This window comes from Phascolarctos cinereus, unplaced genomic scaffold (assembly GCF_003287225.1).
Source record: "Phascolarctos cinereus isolate Bilbo 61053 unplaced genomic scaffold, phaCin_HiC Scaffold_1;HRSCAF=81, whole genome shotgun sequence".
Lineage (NCBI taxonomy): Eukaryota > Metazoa > Chordata > Mammalia > Diprotodontia > Phascolarctidae > Phascolarctos > Phascolarctos cinereus.
Genome location: NW_027555514.1, coordinates 64,485,370 through 64,499,011, shown reverse-complemented (window position 1 = coordinate 64,499,011; position 13,642 = coordinate 64,485,370). Strand labels below are relative to the sequence as shown.

Here is a 13,642-nt window from a genome sequence, read left to right as displayed (position 1 = left end):
ATATAACACTGAGAGCCATTTCCCAGTAGGGAAGTGGTCAAAGGATATAGACTAGTGGATTTCAAAAAAAGAATTGCAATGTATAGATCAAATAACAAGTACAAAGAGAAATGTGAATTAAAACAACTCTGAGATTTGTACTGTGTAAATTGGCAAAGGTGACAAAAACAAACCAAAAATAGTCAATGTTGGCAGGACTATGGGAAGACAGGCACACTGATGCATTGTTGATAGAGCTGAGATATGATCCAGCCATTCTGTTTGCATCAGTTTTGAATTGTACAAGAAAGGTGACTAAACTCCATATTCTTTGACTGAACCCTCCCACTCACTACTGGACATATGACCAAAGGAAGTCAAAGACAGAAATGAAGTTTGCATATACTTCAAAACATTAGTAACAGCATTCTCTTTTGGTAGCAAAGAACTCAAAACAAAGTGTGCACCCATTGATTGGTGAATGCTTGGAACAAATAGTATATGAATGTAATAGAATATTATTGTACAGAAGGAAATTACGACTGAGGAATTCAGGGAACCATTTGTATAAAACAAGCTTTTGTATGAATTGATGCAGAGTGATATAAACAGAACCAAAACAACAATAGACACAAGAACACCAGTGATTTCAGTGAAGTGGTCACTAAGAACAACCCAAATTCAGAGTAAATATAAAACTATATTCTTAGAGCACTCGTAATGAAATCTTTCTCTCCTTACAGGTGAGAGACAGGGAATTGCTAGAATAGAATGTTGCATACATTGACATTTTCAGTTCTGTATTGGATGTGTTTGTTTTTCATTCTCAAAAGGAAGGGTTCAGTCTGGATCATTTTCCCCCAGAAATCATCTTATAAATAAAACAAATTTTCATTTATTTATTTATTTTTTTTTCTGGTGAGGCAGTCGGGAGTAAGTGACTTGCTCAGGGTCACACAGCTAGTAAGTGTCATGTGTCTGAGAATAAAACAAATTTTTTGAGAATACGAAAGATATGCTGAAAGAATAATAGGAAAGCTTATAGGGCATTGGCAAGATTTTAACATGTACAGGATTTACACAAGACAGTAAGGCATGGAGAGATTTTACTTTTATTGGTAAACAAAGTACCCAGGCTGATGAAATCAAAGTTAAAAAAAAATTCAAACAGTTGTCTTTGGCATCTGTTTTTGTTTTCTATCTAAAGCAGGAAAATAGTTGTGATGATCTGAAAAGTTATAAAACCAAAATGACGTAACTATTAGAATTTAAGTTATTCTAGGGTAAATACATATTCTTGTGTTTGTACTAAGTCTGAATTAAATAGTGTGAGAAGGATTTTTATTAACATACCATATAAACAGAAATGTGGATAGCAGATATTTATTGTATTGACCTCATTGCAGAATTGTAATGTTTTGTTTGAAACAGATTTTGTACCAAATACATCTGATGACAAAAGGAGATATAAAATAGGAAACCAGGCCAATGCTGGGATGTTTAATCTGAACAAGCTGTTACAGGTTTTAAACCCCTTATTGGATCCTAGTCAAAAGCAACTGTGAGTATCTTTAACCACATCTTTATATTAAAAAGATAAGAATTTCTGTAATGAGCATAAGCTTGGAAGGAGAGGTCATAAGATTTCTTTTAATAATTTTAAAAAGAAAAGTGTATTTTGATAACAGTTTCATAGCATTGCAACAGATTACATACACTGGCAACCAAAAAAAAGTTTTAAATTAAATATTGAAATTTTATTTCTATGTGGGAGAAATAGAAATCATAAAATATTTTTATTTCCTCAAGATATTGTAAAATTTTATATAGTAAAAAGTTATTGACTCCTTGAATGCATAAATGAGTGGGGCTGAAATGTATAAAGCAATAATTTGGTAAGCAGAGTAATAATGTAAATAAGTGGTATATATAGGAATATTTAAACTACTTAACATAATAGATCCAAGAAGACTTATTTACCTGCCAAAAATCTATTCTGTTCATTAAAGCAGGTCTCCTATGGGGTCTTTCTTAGCCTACCTGTAATTGAATTTGTAAAGTACTTGACTATAACAATGGTAATTACATTTATTTGAAAATATTCCATAGCTTCCCACTACTTGGATTGAATCTTTGAGGTTTAGAATAGTAACACCAAACCTATTCCCATGTCTTGTTCCTCCTCTTTGGAGCTATTTCTTGAAACTTTTAAATGACTTTCTATGACAAACCTCTCTTTAAGAGACAAATAGGAAAAGAGAAGTCGAAAAGAAGAAATGTGGATGAAGGTAAAGTTGGGAGGGCAGGGAGATGCAGGGGAAAAGGATATTGTTTTCTTTTACTATCTGCTATATCTCCCAACTTCCTTGGCCTTATGAATCTATTACAAGTTCTCATATTTCATGAAGAATAAAACAAGAAGAGTAGATGGAAGAAGAAAATAAAGAAACTAACAAGTGAAAGGGATTCAGTGCTCTATAAAAATTTGTCCCATGAATTATTTCCGGTATTTATTACTGGACCCTTTACTAAAGTTCGGTGAATACAAACCAGTTGTGAGCAGTGTAATGCTTGGGGTACATTTTAAGAATGAACTAGCCTGGGGCAGCTGGGTGTCACAGTGGATAGAGCACTGGCCCTGGATTTAGCAGGACGTGAGTTCAAATCGGCCTCAGACACATAGCACTTACTAGCTGTGTGACCTTGGGCAAGTGACTTAACCCCATTGCCTATCCTAAAAAAAAATTAATTAAAAACAAAAAAGAATGAACTAGCCAGTTGGGGCAAGCATGCTTAAGTTTAATGCACTCAGATAAAATCTTGAGAATGTGTAAGTAATTATATGAATTACTTGAAAGTATGGATTGTTTTGTTCTTTACATTGGAGGGGAAGGGAATAAGTATTTATAAAGCTGCTGTCCTGTGCAAGGCACTGTGCCATGTACTTTGGTATCTCATTTGATCCTTACAACAATCCTGCGAAACATAAGTGTTATTAATATCCTCATTTTACAGGTGAGGAAACTGAGGCAGAGGAAGTGACTTACCCAGGCTAATAAGTGAGTGTGGATTTGAGCTCAGGTCTTCCTGATTTCAGACCCAGCTCTCTATGTACTGTGATAGCCACCTGGCTGCATCAGTACCTAGCACAAAGCATGGCATTTAGTAGGTATTTAAACATTTGTTGATTGACTTACTGTATAATTTGAAATAAATAGAATTTGGTTTGTGTGAAAGATTGACTTAGCTTATTACCCTTGTATTTTTAGCATTAATTCCTTGGTGTTAATTTGGGAAATGATATGGTATTTGTGATGTTTTTCTGAGATGTAAATTTTAGTTATATTGGGTGAGCTCTTGGCATAGTGGATAGAGTTGGCCTCAAAGCTAGGAAGATGCGGGTTCAAGTCCTGTCTCTGACACATAGTAGCTGAATGATCCTGAGCAAGTTATTTAATTTCTCAGTGCTCTTGATGACTCTCAAGACTATATGAGTTGCAGAAAAGTTGTTGACCTACATTGGATTGAGGGAGTTTCCTCACCTGGGAGTTCCGGTATACTAATGAAATCAAAGGTCAATTCCTATCTCTATCTCTTTGCCACATAAACTTTTATATAAGCTACTCAAATATAGAAAGGAAAAAATTCCAAATGAACTTCTGTTAGAACATTGATATTAAAAAATAAAGTCGACATTCATCTTATGTGCTAATGATGTGGTATATCTTGCTTTTCTTCTTTGAAGTAAATATTTCATGGGAGCATAATTTATATGACATTAAATGCCTCTCAAGCCTTTAGGGATTACATACATGCTGTTATTGTTCAGCTGTTTCAGTCCTGACTCTTTGTGATTCCATTTGGGGTTTTCTTGGCAAAGATACTGGAGTGGTTTGCCATTTCTTTCTCCAGCTTATTTTACAGATGAGAAACTGAGGCAAACAGGGTTAAGTGACTTGCCCAGTCCAAGGTCACACAGCTAGTTAAGTATCTGAGGCCAGATTTCAACTCAGGAAGATGAGTCTTCCTGACTCCAGGCCTGGCAGTCTATCTACTGTGCCATCCAGCTGCCCCAGCATATAAAATGTTAGCTATTATTATAATATCCAAAATTCATGAAATAAGCTTTTCAAAAAATCATTTTTCAGTCTGTTGCTTACATAATGAGATTCATTCAGTCAGTGAACAAGCCTCTTATTTGCCAGCAGGAACCATCCCAAGCATTGAGGATACAAAGAAAGGCAAAAATAGCACCTTCCCTTTAGGAGTTCACATTCTAATAAGAGAAACAGCATGTAAATAGCTGTGTGTTTACAGGATACATATAAGGTATATGGAAGGTATAATCAGAGGGAAATCAGTAACATGGGGCAGGGGGCGCAGGAAAGGCTTCTTGCATAAGGAAGGATTTTAGCTGCCATGAAGGAATCTAAGTAGTCGAGGTGGAGGGAGAGCATTTCAGGCATAGGTGACAGCCAGTGAAGATGCACCATCAGAAGATGGGAGTGTCTTATGCAAGGAACAGCAAGAAGGCCAGTGTCATGGAATCGTCAGATAGGTTGAAGGGATGTAAAATATGAGAAGATTGGAAAGGTTGAAAGCCAAACAGTTTTATATTTGATTTTGTAGGTAACAGGAAATGATTAGAGTTTATTTAGTAGTGGGGAGACCTAGTTTAGTCATTGTCAATATTGCTAAACCAAAATTAGCATAATTTTGGGAATGGTTGCATCAATCAAATTAAACCTTTATTAAGTGTCTACTACAGCACATACAATATATTGTGGTAAACAATGAGAATACAAAAATGAAAGAATACACAGTTTTTGTCCTCAAGCAATTTATAGTCTGGCAAAGGGGAAAGAAATTTTTGCTGTATGATACTGGTTTAAATTTGAAATGGGAGGTTTTCTTTAAAGAATAATTATATAATATAGTTTAATTATTTTGTTTTCACAGTGCTACTCAGATTCTTGTGGGATATTCTATTCTGTATTACACAAGGTATGTTATTTCTGAGTATAGGTTTTTAATTCTCTTAAATAATTTGAAATAGTTCTTGAAAAATTAAGTTTTTAAAAATCTTATTGCGATTTCTGCTTTCAGATTTAAAGAACTTTTCAAAGCCAAATTGGGTCTCGTTGGTGAAAAGGAGGGTGATGATTATTTGGTTGCATTTCTACTACATGTAAGTCTTGTTTTGTTGTTTTGAATTGATAAATATTTGAATTATTGCTTGATCTATGGATATGGAAGAAAAAAGTGGATAGAGATTGATAGAAATGTAATTATTTTTGTTAGCTCATGGAAGAGACAAAAGCTGACTTTACAGTGACATTTCGGGAGCTCAGTGAGATAACTCAGTCCCAGCTAAAGGACTTCAACATTCCTCAGGTATTAATGTGTAATATTTCACTTTTCATAATTCCATTTTAGGAATATTTATTGTCTTTTGATTTCAGTTCTACCTGTGCATTGAATTGATATTATATAAGTGGGAGAAAATTCTTGTATTTTTTGTAAAATAAAGTTTACAAGAATGTAGACCAGCCATTTAAAACCTACCAATGTCTCCTTTTTGGTTATTGTTAGTGTCATCTTTCTGCCCAGATATCCGCTCCACCATGATTTGAATTCAGGGTCTTAGGAGAAAATTAGTAGAAAAGAAATGGTAACGGAAGGGGAAAATGGAGGATTGGGAAATGATTAGATGATAAAACCACCCCGAAGTCTGCCTCTGTATTCTTTTAGGAACATCACTCACCTATAGACCCCTCTGTTTTAAAAATTTAACCATAAACCTCTTTAGCTTCTTTCTTCTAAATTTCTCAATCCTTTACTCCTCAAATGAATTATTTTTCTTACTCTGATTAGATATATTCTGTGCCTGGAATTTACATTATAGGCTACATACTCTACTCTTGATCCCAATCTGCTCCCAGCCTTTAGGAAGTCCTACTATGAATCTAAATTCTGGGATACTGTGTGTACTAGGAAACTTTAAAAAAATCTTTCCTTCAGGTTTTCACTAGTGGATTCCTTTGTTTCTTCTTTCCCAAGTATATTTCATAGACTCTTAATTTCTGTTAGGGCATCAGATGAAAAGTAAGTCACAGACTCCCTTACTGGCCTCTTCTAACTCCTAGGGTAAGGGCTGGGAGTCGTACAGATAGGATCTTATGACCATACTTACTTTCATTCCCAAATATTGGCAGGAGTATTCTTTTTCTTGACCTGATTTCTGGATGCTAAAGGTAGTGACAATTAACTGCTTCCCAATGCCTAGCCAGTCCTTAAATGGAGGTATCCTCATGGACCTAAGAAGGGTTAAAAGAGGGTTCTCCCCTTTACCATTAGTGTTGTTGAAAAAAGGTGTGGCATTTCCAAGTCTTGGGAGGAAGGCAAACCCAGGAACAGATTAGGGACAGGTTGCTGGGACCATCAAGACCACCGGAATATTTATTCAGACTCAGTAAGCTAAGAAACTACATAAAATTTATATTCTGAGATTTATCTTGACAGTTACTATCAGCAATAGCATTTGTATAAATAAACCTTTGATTATAAAATACTTGATTAACACTTTTAAAAGAAAAAAGATAATGCTGATTTTCTTTAAAGTCTTGGTACTTCTGGGGAATGAAGCTGGATCAGAAAACATCTTTGCTATAGAACCATGTTCATTTTCGGTTCATTCCTATCTGTTTCCATGACGGAAGAATAGTTAAGAAATCTTGTGAATTTTAAATAGCAGTAAAAACATTTCGTAATATTTGTCTTCCTTATCTCAGTTATATTTTACAATCTGGTAGTTACCTGAAATCTGTAATTTGTTTAGACTTGAGAGAAAAAAATTCTATCCAAATTTTTTTTGTAGTGCACTGAGAGGCTCAGTAGTCCAGAAAAGTCTGTGACTATCAGTAGTTCAATGAATTTATATGTAAAGATTTGTTAATGAATAGGAAGTTTGAGTCCATTCTTTGTTTTCTATAAATTTTCATTCCTTTGTGTGAAAACACAAATTGCTGATTTAAAGTGATCTGCACAGGTTGTCCCCTGCCTCACCTCTGCTAGCAGCTCAAATGCCACCTCCAGGTTACTGAGTTCAAGTTCCCTCTTTTACTCCCCCCTCAGTATCTTATATTTATTTAAAGATCTACATATTGTTTCCCCTGGTAGAAAGTAAGTTCCTTGAGTACATGAGCCGTTTCATTTTTGTCTGTTTCCCAGTGCTTACTACCTTGCCTGGCACATAATAGACATTTAGTAAATGTTTGTCATCTGCTTGGGAGGCTGACATTTTTGTATATTGTGTTTCTTAAAGCAGAGCCTGCCACTGAAATGGATTTCCTTGTATTTAATCTTAGAATGATATATGGTCAAAAAGAGATCTTCCTTCCCTTCTGTATTAATTCATTTCAAAATAGCATCCTTTTCAAATAACCTGGACACTCTAGTACTTAGCATCTAATAATAACAACTATTAATTGTGTAAGGTACTATGCTAGATACAGAAGATAATACCAAGAAAAGTATGTCATAGGCCTGGCCCTCATTGAATTTAATCATAGTAGGGGCAATGACACATATATAAGAAACTATAATACTAGCTAGAAAGTGAAAATGCAGTGGGGAGGCACAAAGCCCTAGGCAAGGTCACCAGGGGGATAAGTGACGTTCATCTAAGCAAAATCAGGGAAGAATTTATGGAATTGATAGCACCTGAGTTGGGATCATAGAACCAGTCAGTCAATCCATCAGTAAGCACTGATGAAGCACCTGAGTGCTGGCACGGTGCTAAGCACTGATGATACAAAAAGAGGTAAAAGATAGTTTCTGCCCTCAAAGAGCTTAAGGTAGTTGGATAATGGAAAGTAATAATTTGGGGGAGTGAATTATGATCTAAATTTTGTGTATGCATTGTTTGAGGTGCTGGTAGGACACCATGTGAAAATGTGCTGGGGGCATTCGGTATCATAGAAAAACATAAATTAGCAATTTGAAGGGAATATGAAATGATATGAAAACTAAATAGTAGTATTATAAGCATTTGAAAATGTATTTTCATTTAGGAATTTTGGGCACTAAAAACACTTTCAAGGCAAGAACTATTTTCTGACTGGGTGACCCTGTACCTTTTGAGACTAAAGAGGTAAGGTAATCCATCTCAGAAAATTATTATAACACATACTTGTAGCAGTATAACTTTTTCCGTTCTCTTGAGTGCTTTGCATTGTTTGAACTGCTATGGTAACCCTTCATTTATCTAGAGGTCACTTATTCAGCAATTTCACTTATCTGAGAATCTAGCTGAGAACTGGGAAATAAGTAAAAAATGCATTTACACAGTCCAAATAGATGCCCTAATCCATGTTTTAAAACTAACACTATCAGCATAGGCCAACTCCTAAAACTCAGTTCAGGGATTGTTTCCGTTTATTTTAAACACAATTCTGAGAGACTGATTATCTGGTCTCCAAATGCACAACAAATTAGAGGCACAAAAATTAGAGGCTGAGGAAATGAAAGTTCTGGTAGGGATAGCTGTGGTGGGCAGGGGTGTACATGTAGAAGTGGTCGCTGATAGTGGTAGATGGTTTTGATAGTAAGGAGAAGGCAGGAAAATTATGAAAAGCAGACAAGCTAAAAATTTTTATTATAGGGAGAAATAGCCCTACAAACTTCATGACAGAGACACAGAAACTGATGTTTCATGGCGGTGACTAAATTGGTAGGAAAAGGCTAGACTTATGTTTGTTAGAATGTGAGACTTAAGTCTTTCCCTACTGCCAAGTTGTGGAATGAAGATGATCTTGAGCTCCGTCTAAGTCAAACAGGGATTGGGTTGTGACGTACACTGGTGAAGGGAGACCCATGAGGACAAAGTTATGATCTTTGTGTAAGGGGATGTAGAGGGGCATGGGAGCCCCACAAATGTAGGGAGGCCCACCAGGGGTGGGGCCTGTCATTGTGTGTGTTCGAGAAGGATGCAGAATAGACTCTTCTAGCGTCTTCTCCCCCAACCCTTCTCCTGCCAGGAGGGGAAGCCGGAGGTTGGTGGGAAGACGATCAGGTTTCATCTGATTTTTGATTGCTTTGTCACTTTGGGGGAAAGGGGAAATCCCAAGCTTTCTATCCGAACCTTGACCCCTTTCTGACCTAATACCACTTCCGCAGTGAACACATGTAGAGAATAGCAAAGAAACCCATTTATCCAAATCATAGCAAAACAGAAATCAGAGAAAGTATACAGAAAAGAACTTATACCAGACAATATAGAGTGAAGGAGCTCTCCTATTAAGAGCAAGATAACTCAGTTCAGTCAAGACAGAGGATCCTGGACCTCACCCAATGATAAACCCCACCCCGAGTCTTTAGAGCAGCAAATTAGGGAAAGGGACTTGATGAAGACTGCTCACTCTTCTCATGTCTTCCCAGAGTCTTTTCCTTCAGCAACCTGAAGTAAAGTTGGCCTCTTTGGTCTTCTCTCTCGAAACTGGAAGCTAATTCTCACTTAGGTGGCTTGAAGTGTCCCCAAAGGGGGACTGGTGGAGAACTAATGCACTTGCCTGTCACCAACTCCACCCTGCCACTTAATCAGGGCAAGACCTTTATCTCCACCAGTTAGGAGAGAGCTCCATTTCAATGGGCTTTGGAACAGATATTGATGCATTTCATACATCAGGTAGGGAAGTATGTTAAGTATGTTTTAGAAAGATTTATCTAAAATTATTCAAATAGGAGGTTTAATAGTTAATAGGATATAACTGTCAGTTACCTGAAAAAATATACAGAATATCTTACTTTTGGATGACACTGAATAAATGAGGGGGTTACTGTAATTTGTGACCTCTTCTTTTGAAATACTGACAACACTTGGGCTTTTGTCAAACAGCATATAGTTGATGATGATAGCTAACATTTATATAGCATTTACTATGTGCCAGGTGCTGTGGTAAGTGCTTTACAATTATTTTGTCATTTGAGCCTCACAACAACTCTGGAAGGTAGGTGCTATTATTATCCCTATTTCACAGATGAGGAAACTGAGGCATACAGCAGTTACATGACATGTCCAGGATCATACAGCTTTTGTCTGAGGCCAGATTGGAACTAACTCTAGGCTGGGGGCTTTAGGCTACAAGAATTAGATTGATACATTGTTTTGTTGTTGTTCAGTGGTTTAGTTGTGTGCAACTCTTTGTAATCCCATGGACCGTAGCACACCAGGCCCTTCTGTCCTCCACTATTTCTCAAAGTCTGTCTAAGTTCATATTTGTTATTTCCATGACACTATCTATCCATCTCATCTATCCATTGCTTTACTCATGAAGAAATTTCACTTGGTTTGTCTTTTGACATAACTTTTTCCTGTTCTGGTCTCATAGGTAAAATATGTTGAAATTTGGGATCTAGGAAAGTGAAAATATGGCATTAATATGAAAGATAGGCACATTTGAAATCTGGTACTGCTAGGCTCCCTTCCTTCCCATTTCTTTTTATTATTTCTCTTGAGTTTTTTTTACCTTTTCCCCCCTCCATATGACTTTTGTTATTTTTTTCTAGTTTTATAAAGTAATGCTTTGACAGTTTGGTATGAGATTGAGTAAGTAAATTAACTTAGATAGTATTATCCTTTTTATTATAGTGGCTCATCCTTCTCCTGAACAATTAACATTTTTACAGTTATTTAGGTCTTTATTTCTGTAACCAGTTGTTTGCAGTTATATTTTAAAAGTTTTTGTGTGTATCTTGAAATTTTCTCTCTCTCTTCCTGCAGGGTTTTTAATTGATATTACCTAGAAATGCTTTGTGTGGGTTTATTTTATATTTTGCAAGCTTGTGAAGCTATTAATTTTTTATTGAATTTTAAGGTACTTTAAGTAGACCATGATATTATCTACAAAACTGATCATTTTGTTTCTTCTTTTCCTTTGATTATTTCTTTAATTTTTTTTATTGTCTTACTGCTAAAACCAGTAAATAGAAGTGGTGTCAAATAGAAGTAGTGACAGTGGAGATCCTTATTGCACCCTTGAATTTATTGAAAAGGCTTCTAGTTTATTGTCATTACACATAATTGTAGCCCTTGTTTATGTATATATATGATATATGTATATATACATCATATGTATTGTTTTTATATACACACACACACACACACACACACATATATACACACACCATATATTGTTTTGAGGAAATTAAAACAATTTGGTAATCATTTAAAAATACACTAATCAGTGTAACTTATTAGATGCACAACATACAGAAGAAAATGTATCTAATTTACAAGTAGTTGATAAACAGTGACCCTGTCTACTGGGATAAGGATTTACTGTTTAACAAAAACTGCTGGGAAGATTGGACAGCAGTATGGGAGAAATTAGATTTAAGCCAACATCTCAGATCGTGTACTAAGTTAAAGCTCCAAATATGTATGTGACTCAGATATAAGAGGTCACATCATAAATCAGAGAAATATTACTAATCTATTAGATCTATGGGTAGGAGAAAAGTTCATAACCAAATAAGGAATAGAGAGGATCACAGAAGAAAAAAAAGATAACCTTAATTGCATAAAATTAATTTTTTTCCTTGCAGAAATCTAATAAAGCTAGGGTTAAAAGGGAAATAATTGACTGGAGAAAAAAATCTTGCAGCAAATTTCTCTGAAAAAGTTCTCATTTCCAAGATAAGTAGAGAACTGATTCAAACTTATAAGAAAAAAAGCCATTTCCTAATTGATAAATGATTTAAGGATATGAACAGAAAGTTCTCAAGAGAGGAAATCCAGGCTATCTCTAGCCATATGAAAAAATGCTTCTAATCACTACTAATTAGAGAAATGCAAACTAAACCTATTCTGAGATTGTACCTCAGCAAGGTAAAGATAACAAAGAAGAAAAAAGTTAAATGTTGTAGAAACTGTGGTAAATCAGGCAAATTGATGCACGATTGGTACACCTGTGAACTGGTACAACCATTCTGGAAAGCAATTTGGAATTATACACAAGAAGTTACTAACCAGTGCATGCATGCCCTTTTTACCCTGCTACACCTCTGCGAGGACTATACTCAAAAGAGAGTAAAGAAAGGGGGAAGGGGACAGGAGTAAGTATTTATGTAGTGCCTACTGTGTGCCAGATAGCGTGCTAAGTGATTTTTACAAATATTACCTCATTTTATCCTCACAACAACCCTGAGAGATAGGTGCTATTATTATCCCCATTTTACAGATGAGGAAATAGGCAAATCAAGGTTGAATGATTTGCCCAGGTTGATGCAGCTAGTAAATGTATGAGGCCAGATTTGAATTCAGATCTTTCTAATTCTATGTCCAGAACTCTATCTATTGCACTGTCAGAGAGAGAGAGGAAAAGTTCCTATATGCATAAAAATATTTATTATTAAATATTTTTATAAAATAATTATTTTGTATTGGTAAAAAAGTGGAAAATAAGGGGATGCATACGATTAGCAAATGGCTGCATAAACTATGGTATATGAATATGAATGAGGTGGAATACTGTTGTGCTATAAGAAATGAGGAAATAGATTTTTAAAGGACAACAATTTTTTTCTTTTTGTTTTTTTTTTTTAGGCAGTTGGGGTTAAGTGACTTGCCCAGGGTCATACAGCTAGCAAGTTTCTGAGGGCAGATTTGCACTCAGGTCCTCCTGATTCCAGGGCTGTTGCTGTATCTACTGCACCCCCTAGCTGCTCTGCATTCACTTTCCAATGAAGTTACTGTATTATTAGTTTGACTTAGCTGCTTTATTTTATTACAAGAGACCTCACAAAATGGGAGTAATCTGTAAATGTCTATAGTGTAAAAATAAAACATCAGTAAAACATTTTGACAAATGAAAAGTAATCTATGCAAATAAAATAGACATAGTTGATGATTAATTTTTACTTTTATATATTTATATTTAGTAACATGAATGACTCAGATTCCAGAAGAAGAAAAAGAATGACAAGTGAGTCAATTGATATATTTAGTGAGCTTTGAAAAATATTTTCAAGTGACAAAATTTTTAATCTGAAAATGGTTATAAAGGAACTGAATATTAGAATGAATTTAAGTATATATATATATATACACACACATACATACACATAAATGTTGGAGTAAGGATTATGTGGCATGTCTCTATTTCATCACATAATTTTAAAGCTATTTCAAGGCATACTTCCTTTTAAAAGTTCATATGTGATTTCTTATATATAAATTATTCCCAAAGCAGTGTCCCTGCTGAAGGGGGAATGGATGAGGAAGTTGTAACTATTTTAAAAATTAGGTGCTCATATTCATTAAATATTAATATGGTTCCTAGGAGACTTAAGTGTTTTTATTTTGAAATTATTTAGTTTTGGTCCTCCAGTCATTTGAATATTTGAAGGCTGTCAAGATTTTAACTTACTAATTAAAATTTATTCTGCACTATATTCATTAGATTGGAATGTTTGTTCATTTCATAATAAAAACTGGGAATATTTCAAATTCTACATACTTCTTAGAATCTGATGTGCCAATTATAGGGATTGTTTGAGAGGAGGAAGTCAGATGGATCAAGGTCATTGGTGCCTGGACCAAACTACTTCATGGCTTTCCCATTCTCAGGAATGTAGAACAGTAACAGAAAATGTAGACCATAGG

At 35.2% G+C, this 13,642-nt stretch overlaps 1 protein-coding gene across 1 annotated transcript in view; it reads left to right on the top strand.

The window, feature by feature from the left end:
- Positions 1-13,642, top strand: part of LOC110211191 (protein nucleotidyltransferase YdiU-like) — a 45,629-nt gene that overhangs the window by 22,550 nt on the left and 9,437 nt on the right. The window contains exons 13-18 of the mRNA XM_020990343.2: positions 1,411-1,540; positions 4,939-4,983; positions 5,086-5,167; positions 5,281-5,373; positions 8,052-8,131; positions 12,919-12,962. Coding sequence (XP_020846002.1) covers positions 1,411-1,540; positions 4,939-4,983; positions 5,086-5,167; positions 5,281-5,373; positions 8,052-8,131; positions 12,919-12,962 — 474 coding nt within the window. The remainder of the gene's footprint in view (positions 1-1,410; positions 1,541-4,938; positions 4,984-5,085; positions 5,168-5,280; positions 5,374-8,051; positions 8,132-12,918; positions 12,963-13,642) is intronic.